The 21,161-nt window shown below is 59.9% G+C and overlaps 1 protein-coding gene across 7 annotated transcripts in view; it reads left to right on the forward strand.

The window, feature by feature from the left end:
• DIS3L2 (DIS3 like 3'-5' exoribonuclease 2) overlaps nucleotides 1–19,498 on the forward strand; it is a 437,114-nt gene extending 417,616 nt beyond the window's left edge. For 5 of the 7 annotated variants that reach the window (XM_027588750.2, XM_027588754.2, XM_027588748.2 and 2 more), the window contains 7 exons: nucleotides 6,187–6,370; nucleotides 6,969–7,055; nucleotides 9,937–10,084; nucleotides 10,514–10,644; nucleotides 10,817–10,921; nucleotides 12,257–12,358; nucleotides 13,035–16,125. In XM_027588750.2, coding sequence (XP_027444551.1) covers nucleotides 6,187–6,370; nucleotides 6,969–7,055; nucleotides 9,937–10,084; nucleotides 10,514–10,644; nucleotides 10,817–10,921; nucleotides 12,257–12,358; nucleotides 13,035–13,181 — 904 coding nt within the window. In that variant the 3' untranslated portion in view covers nucleotides 13,182–16,125. Of the gene's footprint in view, nucleotides 1–6,186; nucleotides 6,371–6,968; nucleotides 7,056–9,936; nucleotides 10,085–10,513; nucleotides 10,645–10,816; nucleotides 10,922–12,256; nucleotides 12,359–13,034; nucleotides 16,126–18,931 lie in introns of those variants that run through there. The other 2 variants (XR_003519033.2, XM_027588752.2) reach the window with 2 other exon arrangements.
• The last annotated feature ends 1,663 nt before the right edge of the window (nucleotides 19,499–21,161 follow it).

A 21,161-nucleotide genomic window follows, 5' to 3' on the forward strand; every position in this document is an offset into this window, starting at 1 on the left:
GCACACAGGGCAGAATTCGGCCGCAGCAGCAGCTCCAAAAAGATGTGAGCATGAGTAAGAGAACAAAGAGACCAATGAATGGCCCTAGCTGGGGAAGCTTACTCCTCTGGGTTGTCAGTAAATAACCACGCCACGGTCTCGTACATGGAGCGTGCTGCTCCTCAGACCAGGGGTGGGGAAAGCCAGAAGGGCTTCTGCTTCTCCGGCATCTTGTTTGGGAATGGACCCAGCCAAGCTCTTTTCTTAGGCAGAGCTTGAAGCTGTCAACGACTCCTGGCAGTGAGTGTTAGGGCTCAGACGTAGATGCGTGAGGGCTGGGTGCCTAAGAACAGGGCACGGTGGCAGAGACCCAGCCCTCCCAACTCCGGAATGTGCCCATCCTGGGAATCTGTACAGATTTATGGGGTGTCTGCACCGTGCCAACTTGGGGCATCCACGAGCCTCAAGTGGGACCAGGGCAGACAGCACTGGGATGGGGAGGGGAGATACAGCGATGATCAGGGGCAATCACGGCAGCGTGAGCGAAATGCTGGGAGGGGATGCCCAGGAAGCACGTAGGGTCCTACACTGCCTTCCCAGAGGAAGAAGAGAGGAGGAGGGGGGCGGCAGATCGGCCAAGAGAGCAGTAGTACAAGGAGACACAGCAGGGGAGAGCCGCAAGAAGTCAGGCTGGCTAGATGGTGAGGAGTCGGGGATGGGGAGAAGGGAGAGGTGGTCCCGGGCACATGCCAGAAAGCCTGGCAAACCTCATTTTACCAAGGAGGCGGACTGTCCCAAGGATGGTGGTAGTCGCTGAAGGGCTTCAGGCAGGAGAGGGACGTGACCCGGTTTGCCCTCAAGAAAGAATGCGCCGCTTTGGGTGTAAAAAAGTAAACAGCAGGGGGAGACTAGAAGTAGGGAGGCCAGCTGGTCAGAGCTGGAGGCCTGACCGAGGCGGTGGCATTGGGGCGGGAGGGCAGCGGGGGCCTCTGGGAATCTCTCTGTGTGTTCCACCCAAATCCTGGGGTTGGGGCAGTAGGCGTAATAAGAGTTCGCAGTAGGCGTAACAATAGTGTCGTTCATGAAGGCCAAGCATTTGTATATTGCACCTCCATTTTTCAGGTAAATCATTTGAGATTCAGAGAGGTTGAAAATTTTATCTGAAATCACACAACTGGTGAGTGAGTGGCAGAGCTGGAATTTGCAGGCCCACTGCTGAGCTGCTGACCACTAGCCTCTCCTCTCCCCGTGGCCCGGCCTGTGGGTGTGGAGCACGGAGGGAAGCAAGACGGGTGGTGGGAGGCAGGAGGAGAGGCGAGAAGCAGGAGCCTGACCCTGGGACACCACCCTCCCCTGGTCCCACCCGAGGGGCTTCTTGGCCACAGACACCCCCAGGCCCCTCATTAACAAAACAGAGCCACAGCCTCCCAGACCAGCGGAAGAGCATTCAGTCCAGTTCCTCCAATGGTCAAGAATGGGCAGCCTTCCTCTGAAAGGGCAGCGATTTTAGCCCATTGCTCATGTGGCCACTGCCTGACCCCTGCCAGGTAGAGCGTGTTCCCCCAGACCTCGTCATTGCAGCTGTGACCCAAGTCCTGTTGTCAGCGAGCAGTAAATGCCACATCCCGTAGCTTCTTGTAGTCCTGGTGCACGTTAGCCTCCTAAAGGCAAAGGAATGTCCTGTCATAAAACATCAAATGACATCATCCCCCCTAGCGTTTCATATATATTCATACTTTCTTCTCTAAGTAACATTAACACGCTTTGGGAAACACCATTCTGGACCAGCGTCGCCTTTGCCGTGTGAGCTTGTGTGTACTTGTGAGTAGGGTGGTCATGATGGCCTTTACCTGCCGCCTGCCCTAGCGGGTGAGGGACTCTGACAGCTCTAGGCTTGCTCAGCTCCTGGGATGAGAAGCCTCTCACCTGCCCCTCCCCCGCCCCTGTGACCCCACCCCCAGCACCTGGAAGCCCAGAGCACAGGTAGGTGGGATGCTGAGGATGAGTGCTGACGAGCTGGCATCCTGGCACGGCCCCCAGCTGGCTGTCACAGGCACCCCCCCCCACCCCCAAGACCTCCAGAGTTGTGGGCCCCCAGTGGCACTGGGCTCCACATGCACAGCAGATGTCAGGACTGGGACCGAGGCCCCACCTCCAAGGGCTTGGCTTGCAGTTCTGGAAGGTGATCCTGGCTGGTGGCCATTCCTTGAGCCCCCATTTAGAGCAGTTGTCAGGCAGTTGCTGACTTGCAGCCTCCCCTCCGCCCTCCGAGTGGGGCCAAGTGACCTCATTCCTGTGCCATGCTCTAGCAGGAGAAGGAGATGGGTTATGACCGGGGCAGGTACCCAGATCCGGGAGCAGCGTCCTCCATCCCCAAGTCCCGGACTCTGGTGTGTGGCGTTTGCTCTCAGGGGTGCATCCTAGCCACCCAGAACAGCTTGGGGCATCACCTGAGGTCTGGCTGCTGGGCCCCCAACAGGGGAAGATCAGGGTGAAGGTGAATAAGCCAACTGTTGAGGCTCCTCTTCTGATCGCCCTGCCTTCCCGCAGAGGGCAAGCCTTCAGCCCCTTTGGCTGAAGAGAAGAACACTGAATGGGAGCCCAGAGCCCCCTGGACCTTGGGCCACAGGACTGCAGTTTCTAAACTAAGGCTCTTTCCTGCCCAGAAGTTCCTGGGTTCTAAGCTGCTCCTGCCACGTCCCAGGTCCTGTGGAAGAAAGATGCTGGGGGGCCCCCTGCTGGCCTTTCCATGGAACTGACCCCTGGAGGGGGGAACCTGTTGAACCCGGGGAAGGGGGCCTTCGCTGGCCTCAGAGGAGAGCGGAGACATCCACCTGCCCCACCCCCACTGCCGCCTAGCCCAGTTCGCCCTCCATGGTGCCTGGCCCTGCTTTTGACAGTGAATCCTGAACTCAGGGAATCTAGCTGCTGGCCACTTGGCATTTCCTTGGCCTTCCTGTTCCCGCACTTGACTGGGGACCTTCCTCCAACTGCGCCGTGCCCCCTCCCAGCCACCCCAGGACTGAAGGGCCACAGTGCTCCAGGCCCTGCTCCTGCTTCCTCCCACTCACAGCTTGTGTGTTCTCTCTAACCCTCCCTCTCCCCCACCTCCCCCTGCTGGATTTTAAGGACAGGTTGTGGGGAAATGGTCCCCCGCAGCTATCCTAGAACACTAATGAGCCGTGGCAACACCCAGGGAGTCGGCCTTATTGCTCCGCCACCTCCCAGTTTGGTGACATTGACGGTTTTCTGGGATGAATGCTTGATATCAGCAAACTCTCCTGGAGAGAATGCCGCAGGCTCCCCTCTCACGTCCTGCCCCCCTGTCCTGAGGGAGGGGCTGAGACACTCCCGGAGAAATGGAGCCCCCCGGGGAGGCATGAGGGACCTGTCCAAGGTCAGCCTCTGCATCTCAAGCTTCGCCGGACTTCTCAAGGTTATAGGAGCACACTGGCTGTTCTCCCACCCGCTTCAGGCACTCGTGGGAGTGTACTGGGGTCCAGGGGGCTCCAAGTAATGGAGAAGCAGCTTGACCGTCGTCCATTGTCACTGCCTGGGGCTCTGGGCATCAGCCCCCCCCTCCCCATCCCTTTCTTCCTGTTCCGTCCTTACTTGAGAACCTGAGAGATGCGGGCGGGAGAGCCCCTGCAGGAACTGGGAGCGGGAGTGCGGCTCCAGCCGGGGAGGCACCCCCACACATTCGGTTCCTTTGACCCATGGGGACAGGCTAGAATGCCACAGCCCCGCCGGCTGCTCGGGCCAGCCCAGCACTCCCTCCCCAGCCGCCTGACCACAACCCTGCTATGGGGTCATGCTGCCCCCTGCTGGCCACACCAGCAAAACACAGGCCAGGGTCCGTCCTCAGGCTGTATAGGTGTTTCTTCTTCGCCCAAGCTTGCCGCTGAGCTGGAGACTGCGGGGGCTCCAAGGAACCGACCATGGGCGCCCTGCCCACAAGGATTCTCAGACTGCATGGGCGGACAGGTCTAGAACCGCCTGGCACACAGTAATGTTCGTGGAGTGAACAGACAGATGAACGAAGGCGTGCATCTGAAGCGTTCAGCTGTTGACGGACTCTGGTATCTGACCAAGAACAGACAGCAAATCAAATCAGACGTTTATTGAGCAGGGACTGAGACTCCTCTTGGGTTGACAAGATCTAAAGAGGAAAACCAAGTATGAAGAGTCCAACAGTGCTAAACTGCGACACAGGTGACCGCAGAACAGCCTGGCTCTTGCCGCCAGGTGGTTCATTGGCAGTGAGGACCCAGGGGGGTGATGGAGACAGCCTTCAGCCTGGGCCTTCAGGGAAGGCGAGGGAAGGGCAGGTAAGGGGGGGGGGCGTCGATGGCAGGGATGAAACTCACAGGGCATGGCCGGTGGGCATCCTCCAGGATGCCCTTGTAATCTGTGATATTCACATTGGTTTCCACGACCGCCCTGCAGAGCAGCTGCTGCTACCCCTACTCTACATTTGAGAGAAAGAGGGGGTCACAAGAGGTCCCAGAGTTGTGCCCGTTCCTACAGCAAGAACACGGAGCCAGGATTCAGACCTCCACTTAGGAGACGGTGGCCGGATTCCAGTGCCTGAACTCCGAGGCTTCTCAGCAGGAAGGGTTGTGCACGAGGACAGATTGGGGGGCAGAGGAAGGCAGAACGGTCACTGCAGTGGCTGTGAGCACACAGTAGGGGACAAAGAAACTCCTCCTTCCACACCTAGGGTTTCCTTCATGGTACAGGGGCCAGCGGAGGCCTGACGCTGCCGTCCTACGCCCCACAGCAGGCCAGCCCGAAGTCAGCCTCACAGAGGAGGGGCTCCTTCTCCCAAGGCCCAGACCTGGCCCCGGTCCCTCCGATGGTGCCGCCACCAGAGGGCCATTCCTGCAGCCCTTCTTCCTCATAGAGAGGGCTTCTGGGAGAGACAGATGTGCTCTCGAGACAGCTTGGCAGACCAGAGCCACACTTCTGCCATGGCAGGCCCAGTCTGGGGGGAGGAGGGGCTCTGTCGGCTCGTGCTTGTCCGTCGCCCCCACCCCCATCACGGGCTGCTTTTCTTTCCAAGAGCTTGGCGTGGTGACGAGGCTAACCCTAAAGCACCACCCGCACCTCCAGGGAGAGGCGGTTTGTCTCAGGCCTCTGGCTGCTTGTTGGCAGGGCTACGGGAGCCCACTCCCTGACCCCTTCTGGCTCCGTTGCAAGAAGCACAGGCTTGATGTGCAGCTTGGGGTCCAGAATAAAGGCAGGGGAGAGTGGTCCCTGAACTGGGCAAGGCTGTCCCCATACAGGGCATCCTGGCCATGATGGCAGCAGTGTTGCCCAAGCCCCCTTTCCAGGGGCTTCTGCTCTCATGCTTGTGTGTGGTCTGCTCATCCTCCCACCGGAGCCCTGGGCAGGGGAAGCAGCACATGGCCTCCTGCCCCAGATTTGGGGGGTGGGGGTGCCGACCTCAGGGCTGTGCAATCCAGCTTCCCACTTCGCCTGACTCCTCAGTCTTGGCATGTTTCTTTCCTCCCCCATCAGGCCCTGCTCCTCTCCCTGGGTCCTGGGGGTACGTTTGTCTCTCCACTCGGAGCCGTACCTTTCCATACTTGCTGATTCTAATTACACGCGAGGGTAGCAACACTCAAGTGTTCAACCCTAAGAGGTTAACTCTCTGAGATTTGAACACCTCAACAGCACATTTGCCTCGCCCCAGGATGTGTGATTCCTCTTGCTGTCTGTGACCCTCCTGTTCATCCTCAGAAACCCTCCTCTCCTCTGGAAGAGAAGGGAGCCCTGGGTCTGCCGACCACCTTCTACGCACCCCCAGGAAGCGCTCCAAGTTCTCTTGGCAGGCCTGGGCATCTTGTTTTCTTAGAGCTGGGGACGCCCCTTGGTGTCCTGGGAGGCGAGTCATTCAGCAGACAGCTTTATTGAACACCTTCTCTTTGTCAGGCAGGGCACTGGGGTGCCAAGCACAGGGGCCACAGCAGAGAAGACAGATGCCATCCCCCGCCCAGGACAATGGGGAGGTGGTGCACAGGCTACCAAGGAGTAGGCGCAAAGAGGGGCATGAGCAAGGGGGATGAGATTGGGTGGCAGGAGGGAGTCTCTAGGCTGAGACCGAAGGGCACGAGAGAGCCAGCCTGCAGGTAGCCTGGGAAAGAACAGGCAGCGGCAGCCCTGACCCCTGCTGGATCCGCCCCCCCTCCCCCCGCCCCACTGCAGGCTCGTGGAGGAGTTTATGCTCCTGGCCAACATGGCAGTGGCCCACAAGACGCACCGCACCTTCCCTGAGCATGCCCTGCTGCGCCGGCACCCCCCACCCCAGACCAAGATGCTCAATGACCTCGTGGAATTCTGCGAACAGATGGGGCTGCCCATGGACTTCAGCTCTGCCGGGGCCCTCAATGTGAGTGCTGGGAGTGCAGAGGAAGGGGGAGGCCCTGGGGAGAGGAGGCCTCCTAGTCACAGAGGCCCTGGCCGTGGGTCATGCTCCCCACCAGGACCAGGCCGAGGGAAGCCACTCTACACTCCTCTGTGGGCAGGGATCCTGCAGCCAGGGCTGGGCTGGGCCCAGAAACTTTCAGTAGGGGGCTGAGATGATTGGAAGCCCGAGAATGTTTTAACGGTAAGTGGTGTCACGTGCTCCCTTCCTGGAACTAAGCCTTGTGGGGCGCAGGCCTGAGCTCTGATCCCCCAGAAGGGAGGCTGTTCCCATCTGGGCTTTTTAAGCCTGGGTAGGCAGAGAGGTGCCTTAGGTCAGACAGCTGGAAACCAGTCTCTCTGTCCAGCCAACAAGACATGGAAGGGCTGACGTCAGAGCCACGGCCCAGTGTAGGACACGGGCTGGGGGCTGCTGGCCTCCGCACTCCACCATGGCCTTCTGAGCAGGGTCGAGCCCCTCAGCATACCCTTCCTCCCCAGAGCCAGGTGTCAGATGGTCAGAGGGTGACTGGGGCCCCAGAGCCTGCCCCAGCTTGACTGCCTATCACACGGTTTGCTTCTAGGAAAGTCTGACCAAAACATTTGGAGATGACCAGTACTCACTGGCCCGGAAAGAAGTGCTCACCAACATGTGCTCCCGGCCCATGCAGGTAAGGAGGGGCCTGGTTCCCCAACCTCCCCCTTCTCCCAGGAGATCGCATTACCTAGGACAAGTGAGCCCTGAGCTCCTGAGCCCGATCTGCCTCCTACACAGGCCTACATCGACTTGCCTGCCTTACCTGCTCAAGGACGGTTTCTGTGGGGCCGTTAAAGGGCCCAGTTTGAGCCCCGCTACCCCCTGCATGGCCTCTGGGGCTCTGCTTCCTAGCTGAAGGCCGGGAGTCATCCCAGGCACACACCAAGCCTTCAGTGCCCAGGCCCCGCAGACCAGACCAGCTCAGGGAAGGAATGGGGGCTAGTTAGCAACTCAGTTGGATGGGCACCCTGGAGGGAGGAGATTGTCTCCCATAGCAGCCTGCCCAGAGGGGAAGTCATCAGCCCTCACCATGCCTTGTGGACCCCAGGCAGAGAAGTTTCCCTCTTGCTAGTTGGTAGGAGAGGACTTAGGCGGTTGGGCCTGTGTCACAGGCGGTGTGACGGGCAAGCAGCCTGGGAGGTAGACAATGAACTTGCTCCTAACAGCACGTCTCAGCCCTCCGAGGCTGAGCTTCAGCCCCTGCAGGCGCAGGCATCTTGGGAAGGAGCCACCCCACTGGCCTGTCAGGTCAGCAGGATCTGCAGCTACTAATGGGGCCAACTCTGGGCCCCATTCTGGCCAGGGGGCAGTGACAGACCATTTTTCAGGGGCTCAGTCACTCTGCAGATTCAATCTGTTCACAAGAACCGGGTCACCTCAGCTAGCCCCGGCCAGTTTATTTCCTGACAGTCATATTTTCTGCCAGGAATGGAGCCATCGGGGCCCTTTTGGGTCTTGCTGTCTTTACCCTGTCCCTGGGCACAAGCGTCTGCCACCACCAAGCACCTTTAAAGCACGCCACCCAGAGGGGCAGGTGTGCCTGTGGCCAAGGGACTTGATGTCACTCTGCCCGCTAGTTACTCTGAGACACGGTTGCCCCTGGGTCTCAGCAACTGCCTGTTGACTGCGCCAGGCAGGGCCAGTTGGGCTCCCGTTCCCTGCCCCCTGGCCCCCCCCCCCCCCCGCCTCTGGAAGTGTCTGGAACTGTCCACCTCCGAGGTCAAACTAGCCCTGGAGCTCCGTGGAAAGGAGCTCTCCTCTCCTGAGTCACCCAGAGCCTGAAAAAGAGTGACTTCTGGCCTTGCTTGCCAGTGAGTGACCTTCAGGGCTGGCCTTTGTATGGGGAGCTGATGGCGGGGAGGGGGGGTTAGGAGTGTCTGTGGTGCCCCTGAGAACTAGGATGGGGACAGGGGACCAGGCAGCAGCGGCAGCAATGAGCACAAACGTCCTAAGGAAGCCGCTGAAACAGGACACCTGGGACTTTCCTGTCCCGGAAAAGCCACAGTTCCCCCCCCCCCCCATCCCACCCTACCCAGAGACACCTTCCCAGCCAGGAAGGGGACCAAGGCCTCTGTGCTCCTCACCCCAGCTCATGTGGGGAACTGGGCCACCACCACTGAGAACAACGCCCAAACGTGGCTCGGCATGGAGGCTGCCCCCACGTCCCCCGGTGACTTGCCCTGGACTTAACCCAGGCCACAGCAGGAGCTGGGAGGCGGCCTTGGGGAGCTGAGCAGGTCATCCCCGGCTGCACCCTGATTCCTGGCCCGACACACACAGTAACCAGAGCCGGCTGTCCACTTGGCCAAGCGCACGGGCAGCAAGGGGAGCGAGCGAGTGAACACCCAAGGGTGTGACTTTGGCCCTCAGTGAGGAACCTATTCACTTGCTCCTCGCCGCGTGCCTGAGTCCCAGCCCCGAGAGCTCGGGGGCCACAGGGCAGGCGGCTGCAGGGACTGTGGCCAAGCCACCCACCCGGCAGAACCACCATGGCCTGGAGAAACTCGGCCTCTCTTCGTGTACCCCAGTCCTCACCCCTCCCCTGCAGAGGGGCCTCTTGAACTCAGACCTCTGAGTCTTGGTGCCAGGACGGCTTGTCAGGGACAAGGGCTGAGGCTGGCGGCTGGTGAGCCTCTCCCTCCCTTGGCTGGCGTGGGGTTGCCAGCAGGGGGGCCCGGAGGTGCAAGGGTGCCAGCATGGCCTTCCACGGGATCGGGATCAGGGCTGGAGGGCGTGAGGTCGGTCTCCACCAAAGACTAGGCCTGGGCCACAGAGGAAGGAGCCAGGCGCCCACTTGCCCATGTCCCTGTAGACGGGTACCAGGCGTCCCGCGCCTTCTCTCCTATGGGCCGTTCTGGCCAGGTGGCGGCGGCGGCGGACTCCGCGTCCTCACGGAGCCCTGTGGCCGCCCCGGCTTCCGCTTGTGCCTCCACAGCATGTCCGCAGCCCCTTGTGCAGCCGGCCACAGGCCGCCTCCCCTCCTCCCGTCCTGTGGAGCAGACCAGAACCGCTCCCTGCCCCTAAAACGACAGCAGCAGGCCAAGCTCCTCCCCAGCTGCCCTCAGACTTCAGCCCGTGGTCCGCCCTCCCCGAGGGCTCAGGGGGCCAGCCCCAAAGGGCTCTGAGGGAGGAGACCCTCCAGCATCTGGAGGTTTCCCCGCACCGCCTGTGCCCACAGAGGCGGGGTGGGCCCCTTGCGGTGCTCTCTGGCCTGTTCTCGGTGCTGCCACCACGAGGGGTCTGCACAACCCAAGGCAAGGCCCACATTTGTCTTCAGCGGGAGAAGGGCATGGATGCTCCGTGGCTGGGCGCAGCCCCATAGCAGCCCCTGGGCCCCCTTACAGAGAATGGCCCCTGGCCTCCTCAGGCCCGCGGTCAGCCGCCTGCGACCTGGTGGGTCAGTCCACTCCAAAACAGCCCATCCCGAGCCTCCAAGTATCACAGCTTGGCAGAGCAAACCCAGCCGTGGCCTGGCCCGGCCTGGCTCTAAGACCCCGCCCCCATCCCCCCCCCAGATGGCCCTGTACTTCTGCTCGGGGGTGCTGCAGGACCAGACGCAGTTCCGGCACTACGCCCTCAACGTGCCGCTGTACACCCACTTCACCTCTCCCATCCGCCGCTTCGCCGACGTCCTGGTGCACCGCCTCCTGGCCGCCGCGCTTGGTAAGAGGCACAGCCCAGGGGGTCATGCAGGCCTGTGCCCACCTAAGGGCTGCCCAGGCCCAGAGTGGGTACCTAGCAGCAGCCAGAGGCCACACTGCATGGCCGTAGAGGCCCCGAGGGGTAGTCAGCCGAGCAGCAGGTGTGCCTGGGCCCGGAGACCCTCCCCACCCCACCCCCACCCTGCCGTGAGCATGCTAAGGGTCAGCTGCAGTAGAGCTCACTAAAAGTCCTATACAAAAGCCAAGGGCCCTAACCGTGGCTGCCCCCGCCCCCCAACCCTCGGAGCTGGGCAGCAGAGAGACCTTAGCTCAGCATGGGCCGCCCAGGCCCCACGTTGCCTGGGCAGGGAGCACCGTGCCGCCTGTCCCCAGCCGTGGCCGGCATATGCACAGCACCCTGCCAGCAGCCCCGCACCCACCCTCTTCCCAGGCTACGGGGAACTGCCCGACTTGGAGTCCGAGGCCCTGCAAAAGCAGGCCGACCACTGCAATGACCGCCGCATGGCCTCCAAGCGCGTCCAGGAGCTCAGCACCGGCCTCTTCTTTGCCATCCTGGTTAAGGTGAGGCCACCGGCCCAGTGCCCCCTCTCCCCCTCCTCCACCCCATTTCCCCTCCTGGGCACCGGCTCACAGGGAGCTGTCAGGGAGCTCAGGGGCCTCCGGCAGCTGGGGTGGGCCCTGGGGGTGATGCCACGTCCCGTGGCCAAGCCTTGGCTGGAGCCCTGCCCTGCAGGAAAGCGGCCCCCTGGAGTCAGAAGCCATGGTGCTAGGCGTCCTGAACCAAGCCTTCGACGTGCTGGTGCTGCGCTACGGGGTGCAGAAGCGTGTCTACTGTAATGTGAGTACCCACGGGCCCCTGGGGCCAGGTTAGGGACCTCTGGGCAGGGGTGCTGAAGGGCATCTGCTATGACGTGAGTGCCGGGACCTCGTGGCTTCTGTGCAAAGCCCTCCCCCACCCACAGACACACCGGGCCGTGTCCACTACACTGTCTGTTTTCACCTGCGTGTCCCCCCCAGCCTCTGCCGGGGTCCCCTCCATATTTGCCTGGCATCAGAGTGGGGGGGGGGGGCCTGTCCCAGGAACAGCCCTTGATAGACACACAAGCATGGAGGATGGGAGCACAGGCTGGGGTCCTTGCTGTCCTCACCTGCCCGGAAGAATACAAGCCATGGTGGTGACGTTGGCCATGTGGTGGCAGAGGGCGTGCCGTCCCTGACCTGGCTTCCCTCTGCCACCCAGCACCAAGCCCACCTGGATGGGCCATGCCGGGACACCCCACTGCACCTGCCTGGGATGAGGGATCCAGGCCAAGAGCCAGGCTCGAGAGAACGGGCCCCTCCCTCACCAGTGCAGGACGGCAGAGCTGGCAAGCCTTGGGGGATTTCTTAATGGGAATGCGAAGGAAGGAAAGGGCAGAGAGAGTGGTCCATGGCCAGTCTGGAAGCTGTGTGCCCTGAAGAGAAGGAAGAGACCAGTCCTCGCCTTGGGTCCTGCCCTGTGTGGCTATTCAGTCGAGGTTCTTTCCGAGGCTATTTGGTGCCTGTGCTGACGTCATCTGAGGGACCTATTTCAGCTGACCTTGCAGTTAGCAGGTCACTCCCTGGCCCCTGACCCTGGCTTTGAATTTCCTGACATCCAGAACCCTTGGGGGAAGGCAGAGCCCCGCACACAGAGTGGAATAAGCATGGAGTTAATACAGTAAAGCAGAAGAGACAGAATGGAGTCCCGCTGCGATCTGTCAGGGCTCCGGTCCTGAAGTTCACTGAGCAGGACAAAAGTTCAGGTGTCGGTCATCAGACAGGTCTAGGTCTGCAGACAAGCCGGCCCTCAGCCTGTGCCTGCAGGGGTCGATGCCCCTCTAGCCTTAGGCGCCCGGTCCACCTCAGGCCTCAAGTAGACAGTCCCTGATGAGCCCCTGCTGCTCAGCACTCAAGTCACCCTCAGGTACGGCCTCAACGGAAGCTGCCCAGAGGCCAGAGGCAAGGGTGGGGTGGTCCCTAATCAGAGGTCGACGGCCTGCTGCTGGGCTCTTTCAGAGGGAGGGGAAAAAAAAAAAGAGGGAGCTCTTTCAAGGCCAGAGGCGGGCAAAGGTAGGGGGCTGGCCCGGGGGTGGGGGGGCAGGGTCCAAGGTTAGGAGCTTACAACCTGAGACGTAGATGTGTGTGCCCCCAGGCTCTGCCCCTGCGCTCCCACCACTTCCAGAAGGTGGGCAAGAAGCCCGAGCTCACGCTCGTCTGGGAGCCTGAGGCCGAAGGACAGGAGCAAGTGCAGCAGGTCAGACCCCGGGAGTGGCGCAGCTTCTCCAGAGTACCACTGCGTGCCCGTCCACCCCCTTGCTCTTCATGAGCCCTCCTCCTGCCTCCTGGGGCACACTTGCCAGGCCTCCCCTGCTGGCCCTGCTGCCCCTCCCCGCACCCCGGCACTTAGGCTCCCCCGTGGGATTGCAGATTCTATACGCAGAGACCTGCAGCTCCCCCATATGCCCTCCTTTGGGCCAGAGCTTTGCCGTACTGCCTGCCCTGCCTTGCCCCCCGCCACCCCAGTGGGGAGAGGCAGGGGGCTCTGCCTGTCTCTTTAAAGCAGGGTTTTAACCGTTGGGGTCCTTTGGGGACTCTCATGCAAACTATGGATCTCCTGCCCAGGAACTTGCATATAATGGTTTTCACCTACAGCGTGCTCTGAAGGCCAGCCCCAGACCCCGACCCTGGGCACTCACTGTGCACCAGGCAACGCACACAGCCGTGTCCGGCTCCCTGACTTCTCACCGGGGCCCTGGGGCCTCAGTATCCGAGCAGGCTCAGCTTACAGAGGCCTGCAGGGGAGGGCAAGTGGTCCTGGGGCCCCGCCAGGTGGACAGTGGCAGGGCTGGGCCCTGCCCCACCCCCCACCCCCCAGACCGGCCCGCCCACGACCCACTCGTGTCACCAAACTGGGCTCTGCTCTGCTGCAGGTTGTCACCATCTTCAGCCTGGTGGAGGTGGTACTGCAGGCCGAGACCACCGCCCTCAAGTACAGCGCCATCCTCAAGCGGCCGGGCACCGAGGGCCTCCTGGGCCTGCAAGACAAGGAGCCAGCGGCCGGTGGCCCGCAGGCCTGAGGCCTCCCGCGCAGCCGCACCCCGCCCACGCCCCTGCCCCACCCGCCCACACCCCTGCCCCACCCGCCGGCTTTTAGGAATAGGACCTTTCGACACCAAAGGGGATTTTTAATTTGGTTTTTAACAACTCAGGGTTTTGTTTTTATTTCCTCATTCTATTTTATTTTTGCAGCTCAGTTTTTTAAAACAAACTGGAGAGGAGAGGGCGGGGCTGGACGGAAGGCTGAGGCCTGGCTGGTGCTTCACCGGAGCAGAATGGGACCCGGTCCTCCTGGGAAGGCCGGCCAGCCCCCCTTCTGCCAGGCCACCCACTGCCTTCCCCTGCCCAGGAAACCGGGGGCTTTCAGCAAATCAGTGTCATGGAATAAAATCAAGTGTGAATTGCTGTCTGGTGTGTGGGGCACCGCTGGGAGGCCCGGGCAGCAGGGTGCCCCTTGGACCCAGGGCAAGGGACCTGGCTCCGGCTCCACCCCTCTCAGCTGAGCTGGGGTTGCCACCCCCCAGAACCTTCCTGTCGGTTCCAGGATGATTCACAGAGCTGGCCACATGTCAGATTGATGCCCGTGCCTCATTCTGGCTGATTAGAAATGTAATTAGTATGCAAGACAGCGGGCTCACCCATCACCCTGCAGCAAGTGACTGTCCATCCCCACTCCCACCACCGCCTCTCTGCCTGCTGGCCTCGGGAGGGACAACACGAGTCCTGTGGCACTCCCTCCGTCAGGTTCTAGGCCAGAGCTCTGAGTAGCCCTGTCCACACCCCTCGGCACAAGCCGGTACCTCAGCCCCTCCAGCGCCAGTCCTGTACCCTAGTGGCGCTGAGGGAGCCGGGGGACAGAGGGGACCTGGGCCTGCCAGAGACGAGGAAGGCCCTCAAACTGGCCTTCCCGACCAGGGAGGGGGAAAGGGGTGCCTGGTGGCCCTACCCTGGCCTCGTCACCTTCCTGACATCATCCTGAGCACCCACCAATTGTACCATCCCTGGGGACCCAGGGCCCGAGATGGAGGGCTCCTGGGCCGTGCTCTCTCCCCAGCTGGCCTGACCATAGCCTGCCCTCCTGCCCCGCCTGACTAGGGAACCACAAGTTGGCTTCCCCAAGGGCTGCCAGAAACGAGGGTGCAAACCACAGTGACCCCGGCCCTGGTTCCACCGTGCTTTTCCTTGCGTGTCAGTATTAACGAGCCCATTTGATCTGGTTGCAGTGAATCCTCTTCAAAGAAAAATTCAGTGCAGGACCTTGTCGGAGGGCCTCGTGGGGACCAGAAGACCGATGGCGTGGCTGCCTTTGTCCCCCACGGGCAGGCCGTGGCTCATCATCCGCCCAGCCCCGGGCCGGGTGTCGGAGGGGAATGGAGGACACGCCACCGTCCTGCCTTCCTTTCTCCTGCTCCAGCACCTCAGCCAGCCTTCCAGGTGTCCATCTCGCCACGCCCAAGATGTCCCTGAGGCCACCAACCCCCTGTCTGTTCCTGTCCCCAGAGCGTTCTCCTGCAACCAAGGATCTGAAGGGAAGTTAGGTGTGAGGGGCTGGTGGTTTGGTATTTGGATGAGGAGAAGATTTCTGGGTGTTTCCTGACCTAGGCAGCCCGACAGAGCCCAAGGGCAGGACAATCTCAACCCTGTCCCGATCCCCTGGACTGCCCCACCCTCTGAGGAGGAGCCCCGTTCTGCCCTGGGGCTGTCCCCTGCCGGCCTCCCACAGAGCCCGGGAGCTGAGCCCCCGTGGCGTGACACCCATCAGGGAGGCAGTGGGTCAGAGCCCCCGGGCCCTCTCTTGAGCAGCATGAACTCAGACCGGACCGCAGTCCTCACTGCCCCGGTGCCCCCTGAGCCCCGATGAGGCATAGCCGGCTCGGTCAGCAAGGAACATCTTTGCCGCCAGGACTTGTTTGGGCAGAGGTGGGTCTCGCCCTGATGCACCCTAGAACCACGGGGGCCATGGCCACCCCAGTCCACCCCCGCTTCATCTGACAGAAGTGGAAACTGCACCCAGAAAGGAGCCAGGCCTCTGGTGGGTGCTCAGGACAAGCCAGGCCTCTGGCCAAGGTGACACAGCAAGACTGCCCAGCCAGGACTGGGCTCAGGCACCTGCCCTCCACTGCACCCCACTGCCCAAAGGAGGCGGCCCAGCACTCTCCCCCAAGGTCAAACGGGGTCCGTCTTCATCCCCTCTCCCAGCACGCGGAGGTCCACTGAAGGAGCCGGCCCCTTCTGTGTCCCAGTGTGACGGAACTGTTGACAAAAGGGTGACGAGACACAAAACCTCGTCAAAAAGGAAGACTCATCCCTGCAGCTGCACACAAGTACCGGCAGAAGCCCAGAACCCAGAGCAAGGCCCTGTCTTCCTCGAGGGGCCCCCTCGGATCCCCATGGCGGAGGGAGCCGTAGACGCAAATAACGTCCCTACGAGACGAGGCTCTTAGCAAAGTTCCTGGAGGCTGGAGAGGGTATCCCCAGCTCCGAAGGGACCGGGGCCAGAGGGGGTGAAGGAACTGAGGCTCGAAGGTACTTGTCTAACCCCGAGCTGTGAGGGTCAAGGTCGCTAGGATCAGAGAGTGCTCAGAGGACGCACAAGAAGATGCTGGAAAGGGAGACCGCATGGACCCTCTGAGCTGGCCTGAGAGTTTGCGCTCTCTCCGAGGGCCGTGCGGGGCTGGGCCAAGATCCGGCCCCTGTGCCTTCACCGCTTTACTCAGCAGGGGGGCGGCGATGCCCCGTGTTCTCGGGGCTGCTGTCCAGCGGGGGAGTGGGGTCACTAGCGCGCGCGGCGGCGGTGATGGCGTGAAGGGGAAGCCGGAGAGGGCGGCGTCCCATGGGGGCAGAGCCTCAGGGAGCAGCCTGGTGGCCGTCTGCAGGCCCGGGCCCTGAGGCCCAGCGCTGTCTGGGCAGTGGAGGGGGCGGGAGGCCAGAGCGCGGGTGCGGGTGAGCCAGGAGGGCCAGCGAGCTGGGGCGGCGAGGGCTTTCCTCGCCGTGGGCGGGGGGGGGGGGGGGGGGGGGGGGGGGGAACAGATGAGGGGTGCAAGCCAGCATCCCCAGGCTTCGTGCTGAGAACAGACCCGGGGGCTCGGTACAGAGGCAGGGGCCAGGAGTGGAGGGTGTGGGGCGCAGCAGCAGGGGGTGGTGGGCAGTTGGGGGTTGGGGGATGCCAGGCTGGGCCCTGAGGTGCGGGGGACATTGGTGCTCGGGCAGGGTGTCCTCAGCACACAGCCCGGATTAAAAGACTGGGAAGGCTCAGGACTGAGGATCAGATCAGGAAGATGAGAAGGAGCTGGTCCAAGGAGCCTGGGAAGGAGGAGCCAGAGAGAGAGGGGTCCTGAGGCTTCAGGAGGACTCCTGTCTTTTGATTACATAGGACAGAAACCCAGTGCGAAGTGGCTCTGGGAGGAAGGGAACTGATAGGAAGGCTGGACAGAACTACCAGAGGAGGGCAGGTAAGCCCGCCTTGGGGGAGGCAGGGAGGCACCACGCCTCCAGGTCACCTGGCGGGGGTGGGGAGCCTGTGCCCCTTCTCTGTTTCTGCTTCATTTCCTCCTGGTGTAGATCACTTCCTCTGTGGTGACCTTCTGGAACCATCTGCCTTCTGTATCTTGCAGTCCACCCTCCTGGAGAGAGACTGACACCCTCTCCCAGCTCTAGTTAGAGAAGACCCCAGGAAAGAATGGGGCGGCTGCCCAGCCCTGGCCCATCAGAGAGCTGTCATGGTACAGAATGGTAGCTCCTGGGGTCCCTGGCAGCTGGGAGGGATGGGCAAGAAGCTGGGGAGCAGGTGCCAGGAAGAGGCTAGGCCACTGGGGAGACACAGCACCAGATGCCCCTGCAGCCCAGATACCGCATGTTCTCACTTATACGTGGAGTCTAAAAGAATCAAACGCATAAAAGTAGAGGAGAATGCTGCTTTCCAGGGCCAGGGCAGGGAGGAAGAATGGGGAGCTGTTGGGGACAAAGTTTCAGTTGTAAGATAAACGAGTTCAGGGGATCTCACGTACAGCATGGTGGTGTAGTTAACAATTCTGTGTTGTGGACTTGAAAGCCGCTAAGTGGGCCCAACTGCAGTGTGCTCACCACAGAAAGCATATGATCGCTCTCAGGTGATATGTTAAGTAGCTTGCTGGTGGTGATCATTGCACAATGTATCCATATATCAAAACATCTGGTTGTACCTCTTGGATATATACAATTCCTATTTGTCAATTATACCTTGGTGAAGCTGCTAAATAAACAAATAAATACAAACGGAGTCTATGTGCCTCCCCCTTAAATCTGGACAGGCTCAATGGCTGCTAATATGCAGAAATGTGGCAGAAGTGACTTAGGGCCAGTTTCGAGGCCCCGGCCTTAAGGAACTGGCAGCTTCTACTCCCTGTCTCTTGGGAATCCAGCTGCCATGTTGTGAGGATGCTCAAGCGACTCTGTGGAGAAGCCCTCGTGGAAGGGAGCCAGTTCCTCAGCCACGTGACAGAGCCATCTCGGAAGCGGACCCCCCAGGTCCCATCCAGCCACCCCCGCCGAAGCCCCATAGATCCGACACACACTGTCCCCTCCAGGCCCTGCCCAGATTGCAGATTTGTGATCCAAGAAATGTGTGAGCTGGTCTGGGGCTGGTTCGTTATACAAACCATTATAGATACCAAGAAGAGAAGATCAGTAGAATGTGTCAATAGATAGAGCTTACGATTGAAGAATGAAGAAGTGATTTAGAAACAGTGGTAAATATCAACACAGAAAGCCAAAAGAGAGGAAAGTGGTTGCCTCAGAGATGGGAAAAGGCAGAGAGGGAGACCGGGAACTGCAGTTTTTGTTCTGTCGTAACAAACCTCACAGAGCTATTTGGTAATTTAAACTATAGTCATGTATAAATTGGATCAGAATAAAAACCCAAACAACCTCCCCCACCAAAAAAAAAAAAAAAATCTTTTTTCTTAGCAGGAATGGATCTACAGTTCTTTTAAAAGGCTTAAAAAGGCTTTTTGTACATTCAGCAACAGGGATATTAAACAGTCCATCATTCCAGTAAGTAAGATAAAATTCCTGCTGACAGGTGGCCTGATAATCCCAGTGAGTTCAAATGCTGCCTAAGGCCTTCTACTTAAAAGACTCAGGTGGCAGTCTGGGCGGGGACGCCCCTGGGGGCTTTGGTCGCTCCCCACCTGAGCCAAGGTACAGGAGTCCAGGGCAAGGGACTAGGCCCTGGGCAGCTAACCAGCCAGGAAGCAGTGGCGGTGGGGGCGGGGGGGATGGTGTTGGGCAGAACCACGGGTGAGGCTGTGAGCCTCCCCGTGTGATGCGAGTCTGCAGGAGGGCTGAACTTCAGGCCCCAGCTGGACTCTGACTGCAGATGCCCAGTTCATGGGCCCAATCACAGATTTCAGGGTCAGTTGAAGGTGAGAGGGGTATTGAAGTAGATGAAAGACGGGAGTCCTGGTGAATGGAAGGAGGAGAAAGATGCCTTTCACAACAATGAAGATTCCGGAGATGGGGGGTAGGGTACATGAAGTACTTGGAATGATGAGTTTGAATTTGCACGTTAACTGAGTCAGGTTACATATTTAAAGCCTTCTGCAAGATCATCTCTTTGAATCTTTTTATGAGTTTTTATGGTTTGGTGGTTTGTTTTTTTTTAATATATAGAAAGCAATTTGGGGGGGTGGAGTCCCATTTTAATAATTTATTTTACTTAAAGTTGTTTTACTCAAACACTTTGGTGAATTGTGTTGTGTTCTTTAATGTTCATAAATTGTTCATTGCTCAGTTCTGGAAAGCGTTGAGCCAAATACTGAAGAAGCAACACATACGCAAGCCCAAGACAGACGTGAAGCAAAATGTCTCCTTGAGGAGATTTCACCTTCGTAGATTTTCAAACCAAGCTGCTGTTGGAATAAGACTGCCCTCCTGGTTCTTGGGATAGAAAAATCAGAGTTAAAGTACGGAATGCAGTTCCAGGAGTAAGCTTTCGTTCCCTCACCTTCTACATCCGTGGCCAAACGCCCTGTCGGCCATGGAGGTGTCACGCCTGCGTCACCCTAAGGAGAACGACCTTGAGCCATGGCTGCCAGCCCAGCCCGTCCCTGCCCCTGCGGCTGCACCCCCAGCCTGGGGCAGGCTGAGCCCCCGGGAACTATATGAGGAAGGGGGTATGGTGGTGTTTCCTGCCCTGCTGGTGGACGGTCCCCTTTGCTGCACTCCCCGAAGATAATGTGACCCAAGTTCCCCTGTGGAAGGGCCGTGCCTCGATGTTCCTCCCACACAGGTGGGTCGAATGGCCCAGGAGGAAGCCTTGCCCACACAGACCTTAATTACAAATACTTGCTTTCTAAGAATAAACCACTTTGTCTAACATTTGGCCAATTGGCTTTCAAACACTCAGCTTCTATTTTTTTTTATTATTATTTTTTCAGCTCGCTTTAATTATGTTCAAGACCTTTTTTCAGAAGTTAGGGTTTCGCCTTTCCCCCACCCCTCCAGAACCACGTCTGTCCATTCCAAGGCTGGTGTAATGGGCTCCCGCTATTAGATTGCCTTCTGGGGCCTTCCTTTGGGCTTTACTCTCTCTGACCCCAAACACAGAGCTGGTGCTGACCCTTGTGTAGGTACTGTTCTTTTTCCCCATTTCACAGATGAGGAAATCAAGGCTTGGGAGAGGTTAAGTACCAAAGGACATCCATTGTAAGTGGTGGAGACTGAGCCCAGGCCCCAGCGTGCTATGGGTGGGCTTTTTGGTCTTTGCCAACCTGGGGGTCTGTCATGTGGTTAATTCTGCATCCGTTGACCACCTTTTTGTTATCATTCTCTGTGAAGAAACTGTCCCGTAGGAGGAGAAGCCAGGGCCAGGGGAGGCAGACTGGAGAGTGGCTGGCAGACAAGTGGCAGCCACAGAAGAGGGATTTGGGGTGTGGCTGTTGTGAGGGGCACTGCAGGGAGGGAGCCAGCAGGGAGGGCGGGCACCAAGGAGAGGGCATATCCCTCGGGCCAAAGTACAGAAGGTCACACAATGTCCCAGAGTCCCTCCTCCACCGTGTTCGCCATGTTTCCTCTGTCAGTGACTCCTCGCCTGCCCCTGCCTGTGCTCCCCACTCCCCCAACACCACCCCCTCCACCAGCACCTCCCCTTGGTGCCCCCCTCCAGCCCCCCGAAGCACAGCCCGGCCCCAGTCTTGTGAGCTGTCAGGCCCTTACATCCAGGCTTCTGTCCTGCCCGCCCCGGCATTACTTCCTGCCCCTCTCCAAGGGGGTCTGACTCTGGTCACCTCAGTTCTTCCCCTGGGACAGTGTCCAGGAACATAATTCGGTTTACATACCCGCCCCCCCCCCCCCCGCTGTTTCTAGACAGGAAGCCCTCCACCCGTTGGGTCTGATTTGACTCTGCTAGGCCTCCAGGATGATGTACACATGGTCGGTGCTCAAGAGATTTTCACTGAATCAAATCGTCTCCTCTAAACAACTAGTAGCTGCCCAGCTTCTGATTTTTGCCCCCAGGACCGTTGCTGAGACCTCCTGCAGTCAGCTCGGTGAGGGCAGCTGCAAGGGCCTCGTGAGCATCAGAGGCCTCCATACCTCCTCCCAAACCTCAGTTTCCAAGGCTGGTGTGATGGGCTCCCGCTATTAGATTGCCTTCTGGGGCCTTCCTTTGGGCTTTACTCTCTCTGACCCCAAACACAGAGCTGGTGCTGACCCTTGTGCAGGTCAAAATTCCCAGCCTGAGGGAATTCCCAAGTGACTTGATACAGTGTAACCCCTGGGGTTCCCGGGTGTACCCCAGTACGCACCTAAGCTCAGGCCTTAGATGCACTCACCTCCGCTGGGCCCCAGAATGTATCTTGGCAAACTTTTCCCCTCCACGGCCCCGTGGATGCCCCCGAGTCCGCGCCATCTCTGGTTCCTTCCAAGCCCCGCCCCCATCCCTGGGGCTGTTCTCCAGTCAGTGCCCATGTGCTCCGGGGGGAAGGTCAGAGCCTCAGTCTCTGGGCCTGCAACGGGGACCA

Source organism: Zalophus californianus, chromosome 3 (assembly GCF_009762305.2).
Source record: "Zalophus californianus isolate mZalCal1 chromosome 3, mZalCal1.pri.v2, whole genome shotgun sequence".
In the NCBI taxonomy this organism is placed as follows: Eukaryota; Metazoa; Chordata; class Mammalia; order Carnivora; family Otariidae; genus Zalophus; species Zalophus californianus.